General features: G+C 42.8%; 1 protein-coding gene across 18 annotated transcripts in view; it reads right to left on the bottom strand.

The window, feature by feature from the left end:
- The window catches only part of Svil (supervillin), a 208,215-nt gene that overhangs the window by 34,423 nt on the left and 160,638 nt on the right, over positions 1–13,154 (bottom strand). For 12 of the 18 annotated variants that reach the window (XM_075970710.1, XM_075970714.1, XM_075970711.1 and 9 more), the window contains 2 exons: positions 10,500–10,547; positions 498–645 (listed from right to left, as the gene is read on the bottom strand). In XM_075970710.1, coding sequence (XP_075826825.1) covers positions 498–645; positions 10,500–10,547 — 196 coding nt within the window. The remainder of the gene's footprint in view (positions 1–497; positions 646–10,499; positions 10,548–13,154) is intronic. The other 6 variants (XM_075970727.1, XM_075970716.1, XM_075970718.1 and 3 more) reach the window with 1 other exon arrangement.

Below are 13,154 nucleotides of genomic sequence, written 5' to 3'. Positions count from 1 at the left end.
GAAAAGAGGGGTTCCTTCATACTAAAATGCCTTTACTACAAAAAGCTTAGTTAATAGCTGTGGGGTGGCTCATTAGGCCACAAGAAGATGGAAACAATTTAAAATGAATTGTGGGAAATAATTGGTTAAAATTACTTGTATCTTTTTTTCTCTTTCTTTCTTTCTTTCTTTCTTTCTTTCTTTCTTTCTTTCTTTCTTTCTTTCTTTTTTTTTTGGCAGAGCTGATTGCTTCTGAAACCTACAATTGTACTCAGTCTCTAAACAGGTATATTCTAAAATAGTGACAGACTGAATCAGGGTTCCTATGTTGAAGAGGGCAGCAACTAAGAAGCCTGCAGCAGAAATACTCCGTGCAGCCATCAAAACCCATCTACTTAACGCCCATGCAGTGTTAGATGAGTTTCCTCTTTCCACTGAGTTTCTACATTCATGTGTGCCCTGACGTGTGTGCGCACACATGTGCATGCACTGACACATGCATACACACAGGCGCTGACCTTTCTTCACCATCCTTCCTGCCACGGTGAACTGGGTGGAGTCATTGGCAGCTCCTCTGCCCTTCGTCTTCCATGCTTCCTCTCGCACAGTGATGAGGTGTTTCCGCTCCTCAATCGTCATCTGGCTCTCTCGACTTTCTGTGACCCGCTGTGTGCAAAATGCATAGAAGGGAAAATAAGTAAAGAAACAAAATCCTACTTGTTTCCTGAGTGCTGGATGAGTTCATGAGGGAAGCTCCCCCACCGGTGCTCACAGAGAACATGGCTACTCTAGAACGTCAGCTCCCCAAGAGTGTGAGTGACGGTGAAGCAGGAGCACTGGTTAGGAGTATGAGTTGTAGGATTCCCCAGGACTGGATGGGCCTTCGAGGGATGTCACGTGGGGTCAGGTAGCCAGGGATCCCAGAAGAAGGCTCTAGATAACAACAGACCTAACATCCAGTGTTTACTTTGTTAAACATAACCCATACAGAGAACAATGGTTCTCAGCATTTGAGTCTCTAACACAGCTGATTTCAGTGACAAACGCTAGCTTCCCTATCATCTAATCTATGAATCTTCCTTGCACGTGGTTCCTTAGCACAGCTTCATGGCCAGAAGTGATCTGACACCCTTAATGGTTCAGATGAGGTGAAGACCTTGTCCCAACATATGACAGATAAGTGCAATGTATAATCCTAGTACAAGTCCAGGAATGGGCTTAGTAAGGATATTGTAGGGGAAATTGACACAATTCAAATACAAAATGGGTTTGGTAAACATGATGCCAATGTCAAGTCCTGTCTTGATCATTGCATCACTATATCCTGGCCACGGGGGGAAACGCCCTTGCCTTTAGGAAGTACACACTGAAATACTGAATGGAGCAGGTCTCCATGTCACTCAAACTTCTTGCGCATGGTTTGGGAAGGAGATAAAATTAGATACGTACAGTTGATGGAGGAAGGTCATTGGTTAAATAAAAAGAAACTGCTTGGTCCTCATTGGTTAGAAGATAGGTGGGAGGAGTAAACAGAACAGAACGCTGGGAGGAAGAGGAAGTGAGGTCAGACTCCTCTCGGGAGCAGACGCCTCAGAGAGACACCATGCTCCCAGCTCCCAGGCAGATGCAAGCAATGAAGCTCCGACCCAGGATGGACATAGGCTAGAATCTTCCCGGTAAGCGCACCTAGGGGCGCTACACAGATGATTAGAAATGGGCTAAATTAATATGTGAGAATTAGCCTAGAAGAAGCTAGATAGAAATGGGCCAAAGCAGTGTTTAAATGAATACAGTTTGTGTGTAATTATTTCGGGGCATAAGCTAGCCGAGCAGGCGGCTGGGGTGTTGGGGACGCAGCCCCGCCACTGCTCAAATTACTACAAATGGCGCCCACGTGGAGAACTGCTTCCACATAAAGCCTGAGACAGCTTGGGAAGTAATTCTAGAACAAAATGACAGCTTTGTGCATGGTTTCTTGGTAGCAGCACTCTCTCGGGTCTACTCTGCTTGCCAGAGGCAAGCAAGCGCCTTATCTAAGAGAGGCTTCCTGACTCAGCTTTAGCTGCAAAGCCTGCAGCTCAATAAGAGGTCCTGCCACGAAACACTTAAATGGTGTTGATGAAAAGCTGAATGCATGCTTTTTGGTTTTCAGCTGTAGCAGGAAAAAAGCTGCGTGTTTAAAAATGCTGGCTTTCTGGGCCATCCTGACAGGGCAAACTCTGACTGTTTGAGGCAGGAGGGCTGGCTACCGAGAGAGGATTTGAGTGTTGTCTGTTGTAGCTCGCTGACTGGCAGGGACCTTGAAACGCCATAGAGGTGTGGCTATAAACATGGCTGCAGCCTGTATATCCGCCATGAGGCTGGAAAGCTAAGGAATGGACTGGATCTAGCTGGCAAAGCCACGGCTTTAGTCCTACTGAGATTGCTTGGTAAATTAAAGACTCATGTGGTCAGAAAAAGAGAGATATACAGTAAAGAGAGATTCAAAGACAGAGAAAATTTCTGAATGGTTTAAAGTGTGTTAAAAATATATGCAAGCTGAAAGTTGAAGTTCTTAAAGCAAAAAACAAAAAAAGGAAGAGAGTTGTTGTGTGTGGTAGTACACACCTTTGGTCCCAACCCTTGGGAGGCAGAGGGAGATAGACCTCTGTGACTTCAAGGTGTGGTAGCACACGCCTTTAATCCCAGTGCCTAAAAGGCAGAGACAAACAGATCTCTGTGAGTTCAAGGTGTAGTAGCAAACACCTTTAATCCCAATGCCTGGGAGGCAGAGACAGGCAGATCTCTGAGAGTTCAAGGACAGCCTGGTCTACAGAGCTATTCCAGGTCAAAGATATATGCTCAAAAAGCAAAAAGTTAACCTAGGAATGTCACAGATTACATTCTTAAGTGCCTAGTGATTTAAAAGCGCAAATCAAAAGTGCTCCTGGATAGTAAAAAATTGCAGATTTACAATAGGACAGATTCAGACCACTAAATGAGTCACACTGTTGGATGAATGTACGTAGGCTTGGGAGAGAGAAGAAAAAGAATATAGAGAATAAAGTTAATGTTTTTTTTATAAAAAAATGGTAAAGTCTTTAAAGAGACAAAGTACAGATAGTTAAGAGATTAAAAGAAATAAAAAAATAAGCCACGTAAAAATGGAAAATTCACAGAGAGTCTGGATTATGTACATTGTGTTTTCTTTAAAATTTTTGACTGTGAAGGAGCTAAGTACAGAGAGACATTTCATTATATGGGCTGCCAAGTGGAACCAGAACGGATATCATGAGGGTATCATTTCAGAATTTGGATCTAAGGATATGATACTTTGGAAAAGAGATTCTTCTTTTGTTTTCACAGTGGACCAGACCCTGTGGATTGCATCTATCCCGATATGGTATGATGGACCACGCCCTCCTGAAGGGTTGGTGTGAACACCTTCAGAAAATTGCTTTTGCTCAACTGCCAACTGAGATGAAACTAGCACACAGGTTATACCATGAAAGACCTAATTAACGACGCCCCCATTCAGCAGGAAGCAGTTTGGAGAGAAAAAACTGTGCCCATGTTCCCAAATATGGTTTATAAACGTTCTTTTACATTTAAAGGGGGATATGATATAGATATGAATAATTTGCATTAGTATAGATTTTGCTTTATTGATAGAGATTTAAGGTCAATTTTGTTATATGTATAAGTGTTTCTGATTTTGATTAAGGTATTGTGATTGTGTAGTTCATTTAAATATGTACTGTATAATTAAGAAATACAGGTTGTTAATGGATAATCATCGATAACAGTAAAGCTTGTAGTCATGTTAGTTAGATTTTCTAGATATATAGAGATATATTTTAGATAGACATTCTTCATGTCTTTCAAAGATTACAGAATAGGACATTTAATGTTTCAATAACTTAGGACTTTTCATGACAATGAGACACTCTGCTCCTGGCAGCACCAATGTACTTCAAGAGGAAGATGGGCATCGAAGAGGCACCTTATGGAGTTTGATAGCCATTTGGGCAGAAACTGCTCTTGCCTGGACTGTTCCATAAACTGGACAAAGAGAACCCGCAGAGAGAGGACTGCTGAACTTGCCTAAGGTGAGATGATCTTTTGGGGTTCCTGATTCATGAAAGATTCTGTGAGACATTCTGCAGGACACAACAGATAGTGACTGAACTGACTTTGAATTTTCCTGCTTTATGGAAATGTCTGCTGGATACCATGGGCCTGAAGGCTGAAGATGGATGCCCCAACAGTACAGAGGAACTTTGGGTGACTGTCCAGGCAGCGAGATGTCTCTGTCATTTCTAGAGTTTTAAAAGTTGCTTTTTTCTTGTTTGCTTAGGTAGTATTGTATCTTTCTGGAGTCTTTGATGGAGTTAAGAATAGTTAGTTATAGTTATAGTTTTTCTTAGTTATGTTAAAGATTATTGTAACTTTTACTTAATAACTGTTTCGTTATATGTAATTTTGCTATGTTAAAGTTAAAGCCTTTTTTTTTTTTGTTTAAACCGAAAAAGTGGAAATGATGGAGGAAGGTCATTGGTTAAATGAAAAGAAACTGCTTGGTCCTCAATTGTTAGAAGATAGGTGGGAGGAGTAAACAGAACAGAACGCTGGGAGGAAGAGGAAGTGAGGTCAGACTCGACAGCTCTTCTCTCGGGAGCAGACGCCTCAGAGAGACACCATGCTCTCAGCTCCCAGGCAGATGCAAGCAATGAAGCTCCGACCCAGGATGGACATAGGCTAGAATCTTCCCGGTAAGCGCACCTAGGGGTGCTACACAGATGAATAGAAATGGGCTAAATTAATATGTGAGAATTAGTCTAGAAGAGGCTAGATAGAAATGGGCCAAAGCAGTGTTTAAATGAATACAGTTTGTGTGTAATTATTTCGGGGCATAAGCTAGCCGAGCAGGAGGCTGGGGTGTTGGGGACGCAGCCCCGCCGCCGCTCATATCATTACATACAGTCATTCATATATATTTATATATACAGTCACACACAGAGATATACATATACACACATTCATACAGAGTAACACAACACACAATCTTACACATTCACAATCACACATGTGCACTCATATACACAGCCACACAGAGAGATACACATATACACACACATTCATACAGAGTAACACAACCTTACACATTCACAATCACACACGTGCACTCATATACACAGCCACACATACTCACAGTCAAACGCATAAGGACACAGACACAGAGACACAGACACAGACTACACAATCGTACATGAAATGGGAGAGGGGATCAGTAGGGCGGTAGAAGGAAGAGGCAGAAAGGGTGAATGTCAAAAATCAGGGTCAGGAGGGGGTACAGCAGAGGCCCTGACCAGTAATGAAACTTCTCTAGGACTTTTAACCGTTGCCAATATGTAAGTTACCTGTCATTACCAAGAATTAAAAACAAAAGCAAGAACACAGACAACCTTTTCACTCAGGATTGACAAGATGACCCTAATTCCAAAGAATGCTTGAGTTATGTAATTTTACTAAGTAAATTATCAAGTCTTGATAAAAGATTCAATAATATTTGAGAGAATAAGTTTGCTTGAAAATGAAGTGTCTGGAGTAAAGTTTAATTAAACCAATAGAGCAGCTGGCTAAAAGTATTTCCAAAAATATACAGAATGCCTTTAAAATGGGTTCCTTTCTCTACGGTGAGCTCATGGTCTCTCCAGAGAGCAGGGCATGGTAATGCGGTGCAGTTAATGACTCAGAAAATGCTTGATTCAACTGCTTAGCTCTCCTTGAAACACCTAAAATGTCTTCATGGAAGATGAAATTTCAGAGCCCTGAGATGAAAGCAACTCAACCCAAAGCTTCCTGAAGGGATATTTTTGATTTCCTTCTAAATGCAAGTATTAAACATATAAGTTTTTCTATCCCTGAAAATGTCTATATAACTTGACTAGTTGGCATGCTTGGCTTGGGAACCCCTAGTTTTTACCCCTTGGCCTTAGAAGGCTCTAGATGGAGTAATGAATGTCCACTGTGTATTTCCTGAAAAACCTTTAAAATCCACCCGGAGGTATGAAACCTCTCAAAGTATGGAAAAAAGAATCTACCCTGTCCCTTTCGGTTTCTCAGTTTGAAATGACATTATTGTCTTGCTTTTCTCTCTAAACATTTCTTTTCCTGTTTAATTCTGTTAAGTTCTGTATCCTGTCTTAGGGTTAGCAGATGGATGTTTAGCACTGGAACAGTGAGAGAGAGGCAGAATATGGGCAGAGGACCTACCTCACCCGTAAGCCATTCTTTCAAATAGAGATGCCATCAGTTTTGGAGAGAAGCAGAGAGAATGAGAAAGAGATGTGGGAAAAGGTGTAGAAGAAAGTGTAACATCTGGGAAGAAAGGAAGGTGGCAGACACATCAGGACAATAGATGAGCTGTTTCCAGGTCGCCAGGATGCTGCGGATTGGGTTGTTTCCCTCTAGGCTCCTGGGAAATCATAGCAGAGCCGCACATTTCACCCACAGAGGAGAGAGCAGCTCGGGTACCATTAGGACTAGCAGCAGATTAGAAGGCAAAATTCCTCCACAGTTGGTTAAGTTTCACAGGAAGAACTATTATAACCTGGCTTACTCAATAGCAGAAATGATAGGACCATATGCTAAGTAGCAGAGATAAGGACAAACTGCAGAATTCTGTATGATGGAAAGGATTTAGCTTTGCCTTCTCCTAACCAAAGATTACAACCCATGTTTGCATACAGCGTCGAGTGATCTAAAATTGGAGACAATGATGAAGAAGCCTTGTGCTCAGAATTTAAAATGATTTCAGTCTGGTCCTAGAGTCAGCTGGGGGCTTCTGATGGATGATGGGTAGAACAGCACCTCATTCTCCACAGCCTTGGTGCAGGTGAGGAAGCAGAGGATGTGCAAGGCCTCACAGAACCAGTGCACTGTCTAAACATACCGTCTCCTTCTCTGTGCTCTTGTATCACAAAACATGAAGACACCACCACTGCTGGAGGGCAATGACTTACCTGGCCACTGACCACTGATAAATCATAGCCACGTTAACACTGAAATTATCTGGGCAAACTGTGAAGTAGTAAAAATACGTTGTTTCAGATGTTCTAAAGTTTGAGGTCATAAAATATAAGTGGTTTTTGATAAATATTATTTTTCTTTCAATCTAAAACACTCATGGTGAGCCAGCCATGTTCATGGATAGATGGTCAGCCCAGTTCTCAGCAATTTGATGATCTACAAATGCAATGCAGTCCCAACAAAATCCCAGTAGCATCTTTTAAAAATTGACAAACTTATCGTGAACTCGAATGTATATGGGGAAGCAAAAGCCTTACGACAGCCACAGAAGAAGAGTCAAGGTGGAAGACTCAACTTTAAGAATCACAAAGCTACAGGACTCAGGACAGGATGGTGCTGACTGGAAGCCCAGAACCCGACCCGACTGAACTCTGAGGAGGAAACGAATAAAGGCAATACAGTGGAGAAAGGAGCATTTTAAAGGAGCCATGTGCTGCAATATTTGCATAAGTGCTTAACTGTAAAACAAAAGCACACAGATTAGATCATATATAATTCACAAAAACTAGCTCCAAGTGGTTCATAGGCTTCTATGTGAAATGGAAAACTATGAAACTTCTAGAAGATAATAGAAAAACTAGACATGAACTTAATTGTACATACACATACTCCGCCCTGCCCCACTACTAAGATGAAGCCTATGGCCTCGTGCATGCCAACTTCCCAGCCTGGGTGCACTTAAGTTTTAGGTAGAATACCAAAGGCATATTCCTGAAATAACTGTTAGAAAACTGCGATTCCCTGAGATTTATAAGGTACTCCGTGAGAGATCCTGTCAGATCCTGTCAGAAGAACAAGAAGACAAACCACAGGATGGGAAGAAATATTTGTAAATACATTGCCATATTAACACGGGACTGTCACCGAAGATTAAAAGCCAACGTCTGGGAAACAAATGGGCCGACCATGGCAGAAGATATATGGCTGGAAAACAAGCATATGGCAATGTATTCAATGTGGAACACTGAGAAACTTACTCCTAAAACTATGATACAGCTTTTGGAATGGCCAAAATCTAAGGCACTGACATTAAATGTGGTAGAGACACTGAGCAACAGGACTCTTCACTGGATGCTGGAGGAAGGTGAAACGGCACAGCGGGAAGGTTTCTGAAATCAAGCATGCTCTTGCCCTAGGATTCTGTGGTCACACCCCTTAATACCTGAGTAGTGAAGCTTGTGCCGTAACAAAAACTGCATGTGGACTTTTGTTTGTAGCTACTTTATTCACAGTTACCAAAACTTGGCAACAACCAAGATGCCACTGAGTAGGCAAATGCCTAAATAAGCTTAGTCCATGCAGACACACTGGAGAGCAATGAGCTATCCAGGTACTCAAGAAGGCACGGGGCCAAGTGAAGCTGCCTGTCTCCATCTCAGAAACATTAAGACCAGCAGCTGAGAAAGATCAGGTGGTTGAGATTGATGCTCAGGGAAGCACAGAGGATGTTCAGGGAGGGGTGCCATCTTGAATGCCAGTGGAGCCGCGGACAACGTGGATTAGACTGAGTATTTGCCAGTAGGAGTTAGGCAGGAAAGCCCCGTACAGACTCAGACGGACGATGGCTACTCTGGTGTTTTCTGAGCTCCTGCCTTAGAACTGAAAGTTCGGAGACTTTCCTTATACCAGTTTCATGACCTCAAGGGAAATTCACACTACTGAATCCACCTAAAAATTTGGAGTAAAGAATCAGATGTAGATTGACCCACTTTGAAAAATATGAAAAAGTTAAACACACACAAGATCACACACAGATGCGCACAGTCCCCCTTTCTCCACACACGAATGAAATGCCACAGGAAAGCTGCTCCCTTCCATGTGGAGCCTCCTCTACCACTCAGAAACTGCAGTGAGGTTTCATATGTATAGACTTTTCCTCACCTGATTAACAAATAAAAATGACAGGTATTTATGGGCAGTAGGCATAGCAGGAGAATAGGCAGAAGCAAATACAGGTTCCTAGAGGGCAAAGCAGAAGGATTAGCAGTAAACTGGAAGGTGGACCCGAGTGTGGGAGGGGAGTGAGCTGGGGAGAAGAGACACAAACAGCAAATTGTCTAACAGCTAATTTTCTCATTGCAATTCTGGCTCACGCTAAGAACACCCTTCCTTCGGGTGTCGGTGCTGACCGGCCAACATCCCACACAGCCCAGCCCATGCACCCGAGCCAGGGTTGGGCAGTAATTGAATACATTAAATGCAGATTACTGCAATATGCGTATATATGTATATTTAGTTTGAGATGAGGTCTGGGTCTTTTGTCAACAGTTTAAATATATTTATGTATTAACTATTAAACCATTTAATACATAAATAATTGCTTTCTTTATGGCATTTTCATAATATGACTTAAAAATAGTTTAAGGACACAGGATCAGCTTCCAGACCGGATGAGAGTTGAATGCTGGCTGCCTAGGAATACAAAACAAAAACCAAACCAAACCAAACCAAAATAAAAAAAAAACAAAGAAGGCATGGGCATCATAGGTACTATGACACTAGAAGACACATTAGCCGCCATAAAGACAGTCGCCTATGCTTGGGTGAGCAGAGCGAGCCTCTGCCCCTCTAAGCGAATGTGATGCATTGCTCCTTCAAAGCTGGGTTGTTCTCACTTTCAGGTAAGGTTTCCAGAGAACTTCACAAGGAGCCAGACAAAACTGTCGTCACTGTGACACTGCCCGATGCACTTACCTGAGATGTTCCCATGCCGTTAAAAACAAAACAAACAAACAAAAACCCTGCTGCATAAACATGCTCAGGATGCTCAGGAGTGTGTCAGCCTCCCTCTAAATGAGACAAGTTTGTTTCCTATACGATATAGACACACAAATACACATAGCATACATATAAACATGCTCAGGACGCTCAGGAATGTGTTAGCCTCCCTCTAAATGAGACAAGTTTGTTTCCTATACGATATAGACACACAAATACACATAGCATACATATAAACATGCTCAGGATGCTCAGGAATGTGTTAGCCTCCCTCTAAATGAGACAAGTTTGTTTCCTATACGATATAGACACACAAATACACATAGCATACATATAAACATGCTCAGGACGCTCAGGAATGTGTTAGCCTCCCTCTAAATGAGACAAGTTTGTTTCCTATACGATATAGACACACAAATATACATAGCATACATATAAACATGCTCAGGACGCTCAGGAATGTGTTAGCCTCCCTCTAAATGAGACAAGTTTGTTTCCTATACGATATAGACACACAAATATACATAGCATACATATAAATATTTGAGTTTTCCCAATAAAAATCCCAGGCTTTCCTTTTTGAAGCCATGATTCTGATGGATCTATGTAGTGGTCTTGAGGTAGAACCCTCTCTCTTTGTTCTTCTGCATCCAGGCTGTGTACCTAAGCTTTGCCCCCACCCAGGGAACCCACCATGTTACAGAAGACACCTGTGTTAGAATCAGGCTTACCCAAAGCAGATTAGAAATGGCATTATCATCTGTAAATCCTCCTTCCTCCTACAGGTTAAAACAAAGAGGAGACATTGGAGAACACCGGGTGTCACCATCCCTCTGTGCCTGGGTTCAGACAGCCAAAAGCATGCACATGCTCACAGTCCAGTGTGAAAAGCAGCAAGCAGTCTCATTCCTCAGGGCAGGATGGCAACCCATGAGCAGGCAACAGCCAATGGCTTGCTCTCCCTGCTGGTCACCTATCAATATGCTTTCTCCTCAGCCATGGCAGACAATACCGGCGTGAAGGTGACAGAGGTTCCCTCCTTTAATTTCCAGTAGCATTTTGGTGATACCTGAGATCTGAACCTTACCTGACCTCACCAGAAGCAGAAGCAGAAAGAGTGCCCCATCCCTACTCGGGACTCACACAGATAGAGACTGTTTTAACAGCCAGATCTACAATGGGCTTTTATTTCATGGAGAAAGCCCCAGACACTGGATGACTGTCTTCAAAGGGACACGGGAGTTACCTTATATGCTGTAACGTTTACTGGGCCCAAGTAGGGCTGGGATTAGTTAGCTGGTGAAAATAAAGATCTAGAATTTGCTGGAAAGAAGATACCTGGAAGGTCACTTTTTTTTTCCTTTCTGTTTTTTGTTGTTTTGAAACAAGGTTTCTCAGTAGCTTTAGAGCCTGTTTTGGAACTGAATCTTGTAGACCAGGCTGGCTCGAACTCACACAGGTCCACCTATCTGTCTTCCAAGTACTGGGGTTAAAAATGTGCGCCACCACCACCCGGCTTGAAAGGACACTTCTTGAAGACCTTGTTTTGTTTTCCTTTCTCTTGATGGACATGGAAACAAAGTCTGCTCAAGTGCACATGTCCCTCAAAGTGTGGAACTAGTCCGTGCCACCACCTTGTGGCTTCGGATCTTTACCACCAGGTCATGTGCCATATCTAGGAGCCCAGATGTTTATTCATGCTCCCTGACCTGCTCTAACTCAAGTCCAGGAGACAGGCATGGAGGGTGCGGGGTGAGAGGGAAGGTAAAGGAAGGGATCTGAGTGATTTTCATGGGACGTGAGGGTAGTGGGGGATAATCAGAGCTCCGAAGAGTCAATTCATTAATCTTGATATTTGAAGAATATAATTAGAAAGCGAACAAATGCTCCCTGGGGCTGAAATCTGAGAACAAAAGGTCTTTCTAATTTTATTTTCTTCAAAGCTATTCATGATCCAAATAAGACCATCTTATCTTATAGGACCCCAAATAAGACATGGCTGTGACCACCCCAATTTCTTTGACAGAGAAAATGGTTATAGATTTTTCAAGGCATTTATTTATTTATTTTGTTGTTGTTGTTGGTTTGAAATAGGGATCATTCTATAGCCTGGGCTGGTCTGAAACTCACTACGTAGCCTAGGCTGGCCTTGAATACACAGCAATTCCATCTCTGTCTCCTCAGTACTAGAATTATAAGTGTCTGCCACTATGCCAATCCCATCCCCTAGTAACTTTTTTAAAAATAATTTCATCTTTTTTTATGTATATGGATGTTTTAGCTGCACATATATCTGTGCACCGAGAATATGCCTGGTGCCCTCAGAAGCCAGGAGAGGGTATCAGAGTTTCAGAGAGTTGTGAACCCTCATGCGGGTGTGCTGGGAATTGAGTCTGGAGTCTCTGGAAGAGCAGCCAGTGTCCTTAACCAATGAGCCATCACCCCAGCCTTGCTAGTGCTGTTTCTTACTAGATCCTCAAAGTTTTAAATTATCAATATGACATTAATAGAAATAGGGATTTATTTTGTTTGTGTGGGGTGTGTGTGTCCATATGTGCACATACAGAGGTCAGAGGTCAATGTTGGGTGTCTCCAGTGCTTTCCACCTTTTATTTTGAGGCAGTGTCAGTCACTGAACCCGATTCTTGACGATGGCCAGCAAGTGCAATGGGATGGCAAGCACTCACCAGACCTGGCTTCTACGTGAGTGCCGTGGTTCCATAATCAGGTCCTCGTGCTTACGTGACAATTTTTTTTTTTCTGAAACAACGCTTCACTCTGTACCTAAGGCTGGCCTAAAACTATGTTGCCTTGGTTAGTCTTAAACTTGTCCCAGCCTCCAAAGTGGAAGAGTTGGGATTGCAGGTATGTGTCACTATGCTGGCCTATCTTCCAGGTGGCTGCTGGAGCATTTAAATTTTCCCCATGGCTTCAATGACAAGCTTCCTGCCCAGGAATGAATGGATCTTCATGGGTGAGATGGGCATGACTTACTGAGACCTCCCTCCCTCACATTTGCCTCTTCTATGTCCCCACAGCTACACCCTGTGTCTGTGCACCAAATATGATGACCTAGACAATGTTTGTTCACACAAATGTATGCTATTTGAAGGATTCAGAAGCTGGGGTGTGAGTGACCATAAAACCAGCTGTTTAGTGCCTGGCTGTAAACATGGATGGTGGTACCTGCCCTCGGCAGTCAACCATGGGCAAGCCTCATCTAACTGAAGCAACAGCTCGTCTGTATGCCACCAATGTCTTCTTCCCTCCTCCAGGGTGCCATTCAGACAGGCCCTTCTAAGCATGCATAGAAGAAACCCCAGATTTAAGGCACTCTGCCTACCTCATGTGAGCATGGTGAAATAGCGGACTTAAGTAGACCGTCA

Source organism: Microtus pennsylvanicus, chromosome 4 (genome assembly GCF_037038515.1).
Source record: "Microtus pennsylvanicus isolate mMicPen1 chromosome 4, mMicPen1.hap1, whole genome shotgun sequence".
In the NCBI taxonomy this organism is placed as follows: domain Eukaryota; kingdom Metazoa; phylum Chordata; class Mammalia; order Rodentia; family Cricetidae; genus Microtus; species Microtus pennsylvanicus.
Note: the sequence above shows the minus strand (reverse complement) of the source record. Positions and strands in the feature narration are given on the sequence as shown.